Consider the following 14,011-nt stretch of genomic DNA (forward strand, 5'->3'; position numbering starts at 1 on the left):
TTTACTAAAAGATTTACAATTTCCTAAAAACCTTTCATTTGATTTTCTTGACTTCCCAGGAAACGTTTGCATTTAAAAAAAAATCAGGGTAGTTTTAAAAAGTACATAATAATAAACATTATTTGAGACACAATTTTGCTAATAGTTTATTCATACAATAAGAAAAATTGTCTGTACTTGTAATTATTGTTGCTTACATGCAAATATATTAAATTACCCAAATATGCAAGCTTCATATTCTGGGGTAAGCACCATTTATAGAGTATACATATGTTGAAGCAGAAACAAGCTCTTTCCCAAAATAATTGGTAATTTCAAGATACAGATAAACACAACCAATAGCAAATTATACTATAGGTATAATAGCCATATTTAATCTACAAAGCTGCGTACATTATTTTTATGCCACACTTGTGTTTTGGAATAACTTTTGTTTCTGCTAGTTAACATACAAACATTTCAGCAGAGAAAATTAAATAATTTTATCTAAAACAGCATGTAAGTAATAAATATCTCTAGTGTGAGAGCTGTCTTGATTTGTAATAGTAAGAGCAAAAGAATCTTCAGCCACCCTACAAACTGATAGAAAGGTAGGGCATACATTTCTCAAGATCAGTTTCATTAGATGTATGAATTGTAAATTGAAAATGACTACATACACAGTATAAATAAAATGATCAAATATTTATGAAAAAATAATTAGATGTACAGTTTATAACAATACCTTGTAAAAAGAATTTTGGACATATTTTTTAAAAGTCTGAAAGTTATAACTTATTCTTCAAAGCAACATTTTATTGCTGAGACACTATATCATCAATAGAATTTCATATCTAAAATTCATACATCCAGTTTTGCAATGTTATTTCTTGGATTAATTCTTTAAAACACCAGCTACTTTAATATTGACGGCTTGAACTAAGATCTTAATAATTATTGAACACAATTGCAGGTTAGATTTCTGACTTCATTTGTTTACCTTTGAGTATGACAAATGTTGAGGACAACCTGTGTGAGAAGACAATTGCTTTATGTAATCTATCACAGTTCTCTGATACATATGGCAAATTATGAGTACATGACATAGATCACTGGAATACATGAAATAGTTCTGCAGAGCTCTTCTTAGTTAAAAGTCCCCAAAGCTTGGATGCATTATTTATTTTATTTCTTTATCAAATTTATTTCAGCCCATCTTGCAGTTCAAGGTGACTGTAAGTGGCTCAGCTTTTAAACGTTAGCTTAAAAATCAACTATCTGCTTATCTTATTTAATTTCTTCAGAATTGGTGTACAACAATCCATATTTCATAAATTATCAACAAAGGTCGCAGAATGCCTGTAAATTATCCACTACATTACATTCAGCCATTTCTTCACAAAGAAAAGGATCTGTTCTCATAAACAAGATGTTACATGAGCTGGTATCTTATGGATTTCAATAGTAGCAACATCCACACAATGAAAAGTATATTTTGCCTTTTGAGAAATAATAACTGTGTAAGAAACAAATGAATTATACTGCACAACTGAGATGAACACATTGTCCCTGGGTGTGAAGAAAGCAATCTGAACTAACATGCTGAATTTCAAGTCTAACATCTAAGGGTGCTGGTCAATTGGAAGAAATATCACAGATATTGGGAGACTCAATTTAAATATATCTGGAATAATAAATACAACAGCATTTAAGAAAAAATGGATTAAATTTGAGAATTTGTTGAGGCTTCTCCTTGATTTACATTTTCTGTTTGCACTGAGGGATTCAAAAACTGTCCTGATGCTCCAATGTATAGCCGTGATCTCATTGGCCATTTCTAGAAGATGAAGATGCAGGATAAATTAGTATTGCTTGCACAAATGCAGGAAAACAGCAGCTTTATTAGCAATTACAGTTCATTTAGGGATACATTTATCAGTTATGGAACGATAATTTCTCCCATCCTTTATAACCTGCTATTTGCATTCCAATGCAAATAGTAAGCATGTGTAATGGTATGTGGGAATGCCCTTGGGAGACGGAAAAACCACAGCCAGGGGAATAGCTAGATAAGAGATAACTTAGCTTAAAGCAAGAATAAACTCAGAAGGGACACTCCCTAGGCTTTTTGGGCTGTAAAAACAAGATCTGTTAATGAAACCTTACAATAATAATACAGCTATCGGTAGTTTATCTTGGTGTGTTTCTTGTCTGGATCACTTCGCAAGACTGAAGGAGAGCTATGTAGATTAGTATGGAGGACGAAGGAGATCTTGATACCTCACTAGGTATCCTATCTAGATTGAGCTCTCACGCCTATTTACTTTTATTGTGCCACATGTCTACAATTATTGACAACTTATCTCCACGAAAGATTTGCAAACTGGTGAAAGAAGTTAAAAAATAACAATAGGCCAACATATTTATTACATTTATTAGGTTTAAATCATCATAATCTACTGTCCTACATTAGATATTATTGCTCATATACTCTGCTTAAAGAAAAAAATAGCATTAGTGTTTTCATCCATGGGTGCTTTCATACCAGATTTTCTTAAAAATACAGATATTTTCATAAGAGTACACCACATCCAATACGAGATTAGTAAACACATTTACAAATTTTCTATTTTGAAAAAAATGCAATTTAGTCAATGGGATTTATTTTCTAATATACACATCTCAGAATATAAATCCCATTGATCTAGTTGTGTTTATCTGAAATAACCAAGCACAGGATCAAAGTGCTCATGTCATATGTATATATATACAATGAGCACAATTTTCCAGCAGTGAGATTTATTAAAATAGCAATAATTGATGGTACTATTTACTTCTCAGTGCTATTAGCCAGGCCTGATGTAAAATAATAAATTTCATTATCTGTGAAGAAATGGGAAAGTGAGTTCTTCTGGTTTTACAGAAGTGGAGCAGTGGGCTAATGCCTCCTTAAGTAACACCAGCTGCCTGCAATTAGTGCAGGTTCGAGTCCCACCAGGCTCAAGGTTGACTCAGCCTTCCATCCTTCCGAGGTAGGTAAAATGAGGACCCAGATTGTTGGGGGCAATTAAGCTGACTTTGTAATAATGCCGCTTGGGGGTGGGGTGTGAAAGCCCTAATAAGCAGGCATATACATAGAATGAAGGCTATTGCTAAGCTTGTAAGCCGCCCTGAGTCTTCGGAGAAGGGCGGGATATAAATGGGATTAAAATAAATAAAATAAAATAAACTAATGGAAATGTTCAATTGCAACTATATCATGGATATATAATAGGGTCTTGTGAATAGTTATTTAGAAGTAAGTCTCATTGAACTAAAAAAGTGTTCCTCCCAAAATCTGCATAGAATTTTAACCTTGTATCTTTTTTGGTAGAAACACAGATAATAAATCCAAATCATAGGACTGCACAATATATTTGTCCTGTTCAGTGACTATTCAAACTAATAATAGTCTCAAAGTTCTGGCTGTTACAGTATTCTTGCAATCTTGATCGCCATCCAGGTGCTTGGCTTGCAGTGATGATATTCCAGGTTCCCACAATTTCCATTTGTGACCTGTGTTGACTTCCAACAACAAAGTCAATAGAGAAGCCAGAATTGCCATTGCTAAGGGACGCAGTTATGTGATATTGTGCACAATGTCAATTGCATTGCATAACAACGGTAATTCAGGTCCCAATTGCCACAGTTAACTAAGGATTACATTAGTTGAAAAGAACAGAGTTGAATAGAATAGAGTAGATTAGGACTAATCAATACTATCCAAAGGGTATAGTTTTTAAAGTTTCTAGAATGCTTTATCAGGAAAGAAAGATAAATGATGGGGCTAACCAGAATTTTAGAAAATTAGAAAGCCACTAAATGATGGCAAAGAAATTTAGAAAAACATTGCAATGCTATCCAGTTTTGCCATTTTTCTTGTGGTTTATCTTGCCTGTTGCCTTGCCAAATGGGATAATCCGGTAGAAGATATCTAAACAGAACTTCATATTGCAAATAAAGTGGCATTGTGAAGAATGCATTGTGAAAAATTGCTTTTCCTATAATTTCAGTGATGTCTCTAAAATAAATTACAATATTTTTCAAAGTTTTACCTCTGACATAATAAGCAGCCTATTGAATAAAAATATACAGTTCAGAAACCTGCAGTAGCTAATATTTACTGTAATGCAGAATCAAATGGACTGTGTTTATGGCACATCTGCTGGTCATGGCCAACACCTGGTTTCTCGACATTTATTTGAATTTTTTAAAAAAACAATTCAAAATTATTTTTTGCTAGTGGACAAATGGGTAACTAATTATATATCAAGCCCATCATTGGTGTACATTTCAATAAAACTAGTTTTATAAAAAGTGTATACATGCTCATTAAAGATTATTGTTAGATAAGGTTAGTTTTGGAAACAAATAATGAAAGGACTACTTGCATCAAGATCCATTTAGTTTGGTTTAAGGTAATTCTTGATTACTAGGTCTGTAAGTAGTAGTTTCTTGAATTAAGATAAATATCATTTATTAAATTACTTATTAAAGAGCTAGTAGCAAGGGGAAGACCTTTTGTAGTTTGAACTTGCAATATGAACTAAATATGGTTCATAGGGCAGTGGATTTTACATAGGGGTAATTACTAATGGGATATATTTGGGCATATCCTGGGGGAAATGTGGCAATTTGTAATAACATGTTTTTGAATTGAGTATCCAGTTTGGGATTGCCACTGTCGAAGTGCTTGTGTAAAACAACAAAATCTATTTTTTTGTGTGGGACTAATGACATTAAGACCAGGAAAAGGGATAATTGGCTCAAACATTTTACAAGCCAGTCATAAGCCTTAAACTGTTTTGTAATAAATGGGAGTCACTTAAAACCTTGTCCTAGTGTTGAGCATAATGGTTATGGTACACAGAGGTTTAATGCTGTATCTATCTGAAGTGTCATATGGAATAACATCAATGAATTGTGGTTCAGTTGGTTCTAATCGATTCCGCTGATTCTGTAATGCTAAATTTTTCTTGTATAGACTAGTGTACTTGTATATTAGCAGTGCTTTTTTTCTAAAAAAAAAAGGTCGCTGCCCGTCCTTTGCACCCCCGCGGCTCAGAGTATCATATATCGTTATGTATATACTAGGTTAATTATTTAAAGACTGAAGTGCAACATAACTAGATTCTAAATCTATTTTTCAAAACACACAACAGTCCAAACAGTAAAAGTAAAGTCCAAATTAAGAATATTTCATTCCTAAGAATTGTTTAATTTAAAGTGGCTTAGTTGTAATAGATGGTTATAGATTCAAAACAGTTTTCAAGAGTGTACAAAAGATACTATTTTTTCTAGCATCAGCTAAATTAGACATATCACATTGAGAAAAATGTTTCTCATTTCTTTCCTGTTACCTTTATTGATTTCATTGCAGAGATGCTAACATAGGGAATAGATTATTTTGTTATCTAATTTTACCTTCCAAAAGACAGAAGCAGATGAAAAATGTGAGGTTTTTTCCTGTTGGCTTTTTTGAATTAGCTGTTTTAGATTCTAAAAGTTTAGTTCCTAAAGAAGTAACCTTGTAAATAATTTTAATGTCCTCCTGTAGTGCAGGGTAGGCAACCTTGGCTCTTTTATGACTCAAGGATTTCAACTCCCAGAATTCCTGAGCCAGCATGGCTCAGCTTGGAAACCTCTCTCTTTCCCCTCAGCATGGCTGGCTCAGGATTTCTGGGAGTTGAAGTTCATGAGTCATAAAAAAGAGCCAAGATTGCCTACTCCTAAAGCCAATAGAGGGAGTTTTGTTTTTGTTTTTTTGCAAAAAAAAAAAAGTGCTGGAACACAGTTCTGAGCGTTCTATGAGGAAAAAAAGCCCTGTATATTAGTATGCCCTTTTCCTGAAGATTTCTACACGATGGAAAGGTTTGCAAACAATGCTATGATTGGACCTTCTAGGAAAAAAAATATTATTTGTTTTTGCCCTGCTTACCTTAACAGGGTGTAGGTAGCCATCCCCTCTCAGAGTTCCCAAGCCCTTGCCAGGCAATTCTTCTTCATCCTGCAAGCTGCGGGTGAGATGGGCAATGTAGGTGGTGGCTAGAAGCAGTACATCCAACTTGGAGAGCTTTGTGTCAGGTGGTACAGAGGGCAGAGTTCTCTGTAACTCTAAGAAGGCATGTCGCAGGGTCTGCACTCGGCTACGCTCTCGGGCCGCGTTGGCTGCTGCAGGTCTCCCCAAGGTTGCCCCAGTCTGTTGTCCTAAGGAGTTAGTGCCAGATGTGGAGGGTGGCAGAGAGGCATTTGAGCTTGGAATATTGACCTCCTTAATGTTCTTGGTTGCATTTTTATAGTCCATTGGTAAGGCCAAATCTGCAACTGACATGATGCAAATTCCTAGTTTATACCTTGGATTGTCACATTTTCTTTTTTAGAACTATATTGCTATCTGATTTTTAAGAACTTTCTATCACAATTTTCAGTATACTGAAATGTATTCTTTTAATGTGGTACCTCTGTGCCAGCAACCCTGCAGTTTTATTTTTAAGACAGGAGAATTCAGCTGAAAAATCATCAACACATAGTTCTAACAACTGATTCACAATTTTAATGCATTTTCAGAAGATAATGATTTAAATATTATATTAGGACATATTTTTAAGCATCTTAACTTGAAATAAATTTGGCACCAACATCTATTATCTTTCAGAAGAAGTGAATCCCAATGAATGTGTCTAGCAGAAATGATTAGTGTTGAAATATTAATAAGTGTTCAAATAAATGTAAGAAGTCATGCTATGCACAGCTCCCAATCACTTTATGGATATGTAAAGTACATTTTTTACAGTAACGTGGAAATGATTTTTTCCTGGATTTTTAGATATTTGTATGCATTTATTTTTACTTCCCAGTACTCCCCCAACTACAGACTGGGATTTTCTGATGGTTCTACAAATAAAGAGATCCAATCCCAACCATTTATTTGGATGATTATTTAAGATTAGATGTTTCTACCATACTAAAAATAAACAAATAAATATTCAAGAATATAAGCCTGAACTGTGAACTCATTTATTGAATTGCTTTCCTCTGTAACATTGATACATGTTGGCTTTAAAAGGTAAAGATTAAATAGAAATGGAATATCATTTGGAATTCTCTAAAAATGCTTACTTTTGCAGTCTGCAAACCACAAAGTACATTGAATCTAACTTGTATTTGCATTCAGTAAATCTTATATTTATTGAGGACTGTATTCATCTGGACTGTGCCTTATAAATTATAATCTAGTCTCTATAGTTAACAATAGTAGTTTTTGTTAGCAAAACTAGCAAGCAACTAATAAAAGTATATTAAATTCATATGTTGCCCAACTTTATTATTTAACTTTAATAAAAAGCTTTTTCTTAGTTACAGACTTCCATTCAACTGAAGATACTTTTCTGAAATCAAACAATGGAAGAGAGGAGACACAAAGGGGTAAACAGAAGATAGGATTGGAAATAACAGTGCTCTCTTAAGAAATTTTTCCTGGTCAGCGTGAGAACTCTGATTTTATTGCCTGGATTTCAGTTTCAAGTTTCTAAATTTAAAATGAATTATTGAATAATAAATTATAATAAACAATAGAATTTTTTCCTGAGTTAACATACATGCTCTACAATGATGCCTTTTGTAAAAGCCTGCTAAGTTTTCAAATGTATCCAATTCTTTTTTGTTTTAAAATATTTATTAGCATAATTACTCATTAGTTGAGATTTTTAGTATTTAACATTTAGCTTATTAAAACTATAAATTAAAATTATTTTATAATTAAGCTATTTACCGCAAAGGTTTGTATATAAGTAATACAATTGACTGAGTGTTTCAGTTAAAGCTGCATTTAGGCAAGTCAATGAATTTATTGGATATTTAGAATTCGTTTATACAGTATATGAATGAATACTAAATAAATAAATAAAACCAGCTTATCTAAGAAAGAAAGCTTTTGCTGTAGAACACTATTCTTACACATTTATCCGAATTGCACATAGCTGGAAAATATTTCTGGGGCTTATTTCCACATACATGTTTAAAACATGAACAATCAGCCTAAATATTTCCCGTATAACATTGACATTTCGATTCAAAACGTGAGACCAGTGGGAATCAAGTCACACTGATTTGATAGTTTAAGTTCACGCTTAAATTCACAGTCCTATTTCACTTAGAATTTCTCGATGTATTTTTAAAAATTAAGATTATATTTACATGCAGTTTTACTAAAGAAGAACGGTCACTGGACGCATTTAAACCTACTGTACTTCTAAAGTAAATGAACAGAGCAAGTCAAAATCCATACCGTATTAGTGCTCCACGTTACATTACAATGACTAAGTAAATCCTTTAAAATTATTTTTATTGTCTTTTGTACCGGGGAGTTCTCTAAGATTGCCTCGCTTGCATAATATTTTCTTCAAAAGATATCGAATTAGAAATAATTCAAAGAGGAATAGCAGGATACGAGCGAATAAACCGGTGGTTGGTCGGAAAGAAAGTTCAGGGAAATGAGAGGGATCCACACAAGACTTGCAGTTCAAACTATTTGGAGAATCTTTTAATTCCTCAAAGACAGGGCCAACGATCAAGTCTGTTGGCAAGATCGCACAACTGCGACGCAAAGGAGGCGTTTTATAGAGTTAGAGCAGCGTTTCCCAACCTTAGGAACTTGAAGATGCGTGGACTTCAACTCCCAGAATTCCCCAGCCAGCTATGCTGGCTGGGGAATTCTGGGAGTTGAAGTCCACGCATCTTCAAGTTCCTAAGGTTGGGAAACGCTGAGTTAGAGGGCGACCAAATTCGCGTATCTACCCAAAGAGCGTGAGGGAGCACGGCGAGAGCATTAAAAAGTTGCTTCAGAAAGAACTTACTTGATCTCCTGGGGCCCAAATAAGGGAGACAGGGCGCCGCCGCTCTCCCGTGGCCGATCTAGTCCACGACGGGAGTGGGGAAGCCCCGGGCTTTTATGAGGGTTGGGGAGCGCGCCCACCAGCGCTCGGCTTTTGCTGACGCCTCCCCCGCTTTCGCGTCGCCCTCTGCCCTTCCTGGCCAGCTCTCCCTCGCAAAGCCGCCAACCGGTGCGCCCCCATCTTCGTTCGCGCTCTGTCCTCCGAGACCCAGCCGCCACTTCGCGACAGGCGAGTCGGATCGCCTTAGAATGACTTGCCAGGTTGCAGATCCACGCAATTCTCCTGGCGTCGTGAAACCCCCAGTGGTTTCTCATTGCTTTTCCAATGGAGTCTTTCGGCTTGTCAGACAAGCTTATACCGTAGTCCGGCCTTCACGGATAGTCCACCGCTCAGGTGGGCAAAAATAAGAGCCTCATAGCATCTTGCAAAAAGTGTAAAATCTTAAGAACTCCTTCCTGCGAACACAGGTTAGAATGGGGCAAGGACCCACTCAGGCTCCCTCCACATCTTCGGACTACTCAAGATCTCTTGGCCAATGTAATTCACATCCTGCTGTAAGATGAGGTTTAGGCGTATCATACACCATTGCATATAAGCAATACATAAATTGAAATAATATGTTTTTATAAATGTTGCCTATAGAATATGAAATTAATGGAAAGATAACCATTCCATAATAGGTTTTCTCTGGCAGTTGAATCCAGGTGTGTTTTAATATACAGACTTAAAAGAGAGCAAGAGCTTTGAAACTGAACATCAGGGCAGTAGAATAAGCAGAAAAATAAGGTCACTCCACATAACTTTCTTCTCTGTATTAAGGAACACTGGATTGTTTTAATATTAGTTCCTATTTTAAAATTAAATTTTTACATACTAATGTAAAAGTGTGCCTTGATGGGCTATGCACCTTCCCACCAAGGCAATGAGGCTTCAAAGTCATCATAGATCCTGTCATATTTGAAGCCAGAGACCTCTGCTTTGTAAATGGACAGTTGTCTATTTAATATATATATTGGACTTCAACTCTCACAATCTGACCAGCATCTATTCTGTTTGAAGATTATGAACGCTCACAGCCAATACAGCTGGAGGATACCAGTTTAGGAAAAGCTAAATTAAGTACACCTCTTTATTAATGGTGCAACGCAACATTTGTGAAAAGTTGTTAGCTGGCTAATCTTTTTCAGTTCCTTTGAATATCAATAGAAAGGTTTGGGGATTTTGCTTCTCTCCTTCCGAAGATGAATATATATGCAGAAAATAATTAATTGGTATTAGAATTCCAAATAGCTACTTGCCTTTGAATACACAAAAATATGTTTCCAGATGCTTGATAATTGTACAACTATAATTAGTTGGATTTTTTAATAATCAAACTTACATATTTTTTACATGGAGAGCGTATTGATTTTGCTATAATCTGTGGATTAACACTCCTATTTATCCACTGATTAACTACATTTATTGAACAGAACTAGTTTCTAATTATAACTTCAATTATAATGAGTTGAAACAACCACAGAATCTATGATCCTGCTAGGTTGCCTGGTTGGGTGAAGTAGCAGTGATTATTGTTGCAATGTAACAGCAGCTTTAAGCACATGAAAGACAAAGCAAAGCAGATCTCATTGTAGAATAAGGTACAGTAGAAAGAAAGGATTTAGATTTATCAAGCACTAGATGAAATTAGCTTCCCATAAAGTTTTGAAAACTTAGCATGTGTGTTCCACTTCACTTCTCTCTTCAGAAAGGCCTTGGTTTAGTGAAAACAAATGCTATGGGTCCCTTCAGGCAGGGCTTTGGCAGCAGCAACGTACATTTTCAGGCATGTTGCCAGGGTTCAGTGGTGGATGAAGGAGTGCCATTTCACAATCAACAGACAGATAAATGTATAGCTCCCCCACACACTCCCATTTAAACCCCCAGTGCATCACAGAGTAGATAGAAAGCACACCGTACCTGAGAGAAGGATTCTAGATTTGTTGCAACACTGAATGACTGACAAAACAGTCTCTTCTATGAGCATTGCACTGGAGCCCCTCGGGCAGCAACAAACACTTTGCATTATGGTAGAAGGGATGTCAACACAATTGGGGAGGGAGCAAGGTACATAATTATGAGTCAATAGAATCTGTATCTAATATATGTTCCACTGTTAAAGTAGCCTGCTATCCAGTAGTCTTACAACAAGGAGACAACTAACTTCTTTGGTGCGACAGGTAGCAGCATTTAGCAAACATGGTGAATCCTGAAAAAGCACCTTATTGGAAAAGAGATCTTCAGGAAATCCTTGACATAAGAAACTACAAAACTACAAAAAAGGAAGAATACAATGGCAAATCATGTTGATATTGTTGTCAAGGTAATACTTTATGCTACCCAGGGCTTTTTTGTCATAGAATGCTCAGAATGGAGTTCCAGCACCTTTTTTTGGATGGAACCTTGTAGGGTAGGCAAGGCGGGTTGTATGATGTGTGAGTTCCGGCACCTTTTTCTTTTACAAAAAAAGCACTGATGCTACCTATACCTAGCATACAATATTTTTTCTCCTTGGATAAAGCTTACACTGAAATTCCATACTGTAGCATAATGCAACTTCACAGAATTGGTATAGAGTGTCTATTTCATTCAAAAAATGTAAGTTTTCTCCTTAAAAAAGAATGATAACGTACACATGTAGGCATGTAGCATTATACCTCAGGTTATAATTTTAATTAATGAATTAATTTGTATGGACTTTATTATTTATTTCTATCCTGCCTTTATTATTTTTACAAATAAGGTGACAAACATATCCAACCCACCTTCTTCCTCCTATTTTCCCCACAAGATGGGTTGGGCTGACGGAGTGACTGGCCCAAAGCCACCGTTAGCTTTCTTGGCTAAGGTGGGATTTGAACTCACTATCCCTTCTTTCTAGCCTGGTCCTTAACTACTAGACCAAATTGGTAATCAAAACCTATGACTGAGTATTGTTTTTAAAAAAATCCTGGAGAAAAAGCAGGTAATGGAAAACAATACAGATCAATGTTCTTAACCTGAGGCCCACAAAACTTTTTGGGTTCATGGATAGATTTCAGGGGGATGGGAAAAAAACCTCTGTAATCTTTAGAAAATGAAAATACTATACAGGTAATCCTCAGTTTATGAGATCTGAGCCCAAAATTTCTGTTGCTAAGTGAGACAGTTAAGTGAATTTTTTCCTATTTTAAGATGTTTCTTGCCACAGTTGTTAGGTGAATCACTGCACTGAATCACAGTTGTTAAATGAATCTGGATTCCTCATTGACTTTACTTGTCAGAAGGTCTCAAAGCTGATCACATGATCCTGGGACACTGCAACTGTCAAAAATGTGAGTCATTTGCCAAGTATCTGAATTTTGATCACTTGACCACAGGGATGCTGCAATGTATGAAAACCAGTCATGTCACTTTTTTCAGTGCTGTTGTAACTTTGGTCACTAAATGAACTGTTTTAAGTCGAGGACTACCTGTAGTACAATAGTATTTTGGGAGATTTGTAAAGCTTTTGACTATTATAGCACGAAGCAACTGGGGAACTACATACAAATGGTAACTTATATTTTGATCACTATATGTGTGCATATTGGCCCTTTGATGCATGAAATGGAATTTTTTAAATTATGCTGTAGGACTACTCTATGCGTTTCTGAAATAGCCTTCTACCTTATTTTGTAAATGAATGAATATATTATGAAATCAGAAGTAGAGCTGAAGGTTTAGTTGAGTTTCACAAAGCAAAATAAGAGTGTAATGAGTTCAACACAAAGTCCTCAAGGTGGTATGATAAATTTGCTGTTTTACAGAAGCATACCAAATCATTTATTTGCTTCTTCTCCAAATACAAAAACAAAAGAAAATCTAAAAAAGATCACATCATTTTTATACACATTAAAATTATATCCCAGTGCCTTCAAAGATTCCTTCATGTAGTTTTCTACATAGATCAAAGATATAAGTGATTTAAATCTTGCTTTCTTCCTAATTCTGTCAAGCCTCAGCATTTGGAATTCATACTGCTTTTTGTTTGTTTGATTGTGTCATCAAATTGTGTTTGACTCCTAGTGACCACATAGATCAGGGATGTCAAACTCGCAATGTCATGTGACGTATCACAATGTGTCGCAACTTTTTTTCCATTGCCGGCAATGGGGTGGGTGCAGTTTCGGCATGACGCATCTGGCCCGTGGGCCGGCAGTTTGACACCCCTGACATAGATCATTTGTTTGACAGTCTATTCTTAACTTAATCTTTCAGGTCTTCGAATGGTGTACTCATCACCACTGTAACTAAGTCCATCCATCTTGCTGTTAGTCACCCTCTTCTTTTTCCTTCCACTTTTTCAACCATTAGAACCTTTTCCAGAGAAAACATATCCAAGTACAATCCAGGAAAAACTGCACAGTTTTTCAAGAACAGCCCAGGTCACCTAACTGGTCACATTTTTCTATTTTAAATCATGTTTATAAATGTATATAGTAATCTAACAAGGTTAAGACAATACATTAAAGAAAAATGCACCTCCAATTTTGTAAATTTAAAAACTAAGCAATTCTTTTTATTTTAGCATAAAGGTAAAGATAAAGGTTCCCCCGCACGTGTGTGCTAGTTTCCGACTCTAGGGGCCGGTGCTCATCTCCGTTTCAAAGCCGTAGAGCCAGCAGTTGTCCGAGGACGTCTCCGTGGTCATGTGGCCGGCATGACTGGATGCCAAAGGCGCACGGAATGCTGTTACCTTCCCACCGTAGTGGTCCCTATTTTTCTACTTGCATTTTTACGTGCTTTCGAACTGCTAGGTTGGCAGAAGCTGGGACGAGTAACAGGCGCTCACTCTGCTATGTGGCACTCGGGATTTGACCCGCCAAACTGCCGACCTTCTGATCGACAAGCTCAGCGTCCTAACCCACTGAGCCACCGCGTCCCTTCAGCTATTTTATGAATAAATGCAATATATTTTCACCATGTTCACAAGAACCATTTGGGAATAATTTTCAAAAGGTTGTCATTCAACACCCACCTTCTTTATTGCTGGCCAGATAAACAGCATATAATATATATGTGCTAGTATCATAGAATAC

At 36.0% G+C, this 14,011-nt stretch overlaps 1 protein-coding gene across 1 annotated transcript; it reads right to left on the bottom strand.

Moving 5' to 3' along the window:
• Window positions 1-1,702: 1,702 nt before the first annotated feature.
• TCF24 (transcription factor 24) lies at window positions 1,703-6,322 on the bottom strand (the record flags this gene model as incomplete). The annotated part of the gene is made up of 2 exons (XM_081322788.1): window positions 1,703-1,816; window positions 5,957-6,322. The coding sequence occupies 2 exons, from the start codon at window positions 6,320-6,322 to the stop codon at window positions 1,703-1,705; spliced, it is 480 nt and encodes a 159-aa protein (XP_081178914.1).
• Between the last annotated feature and the right edge of the window lie 7,689 nt (window positions 6,323-14,011).

This window comes from Vipera berus, assembly GCF_964194415.1.
Source record: "Vipera berus genome assembly, chromosome: 3".
NCBI lineage: Eukaryota > Metazoa > Chordata > Lepidosauria > Squamata > Viperidae > Vipera > Vipera berus.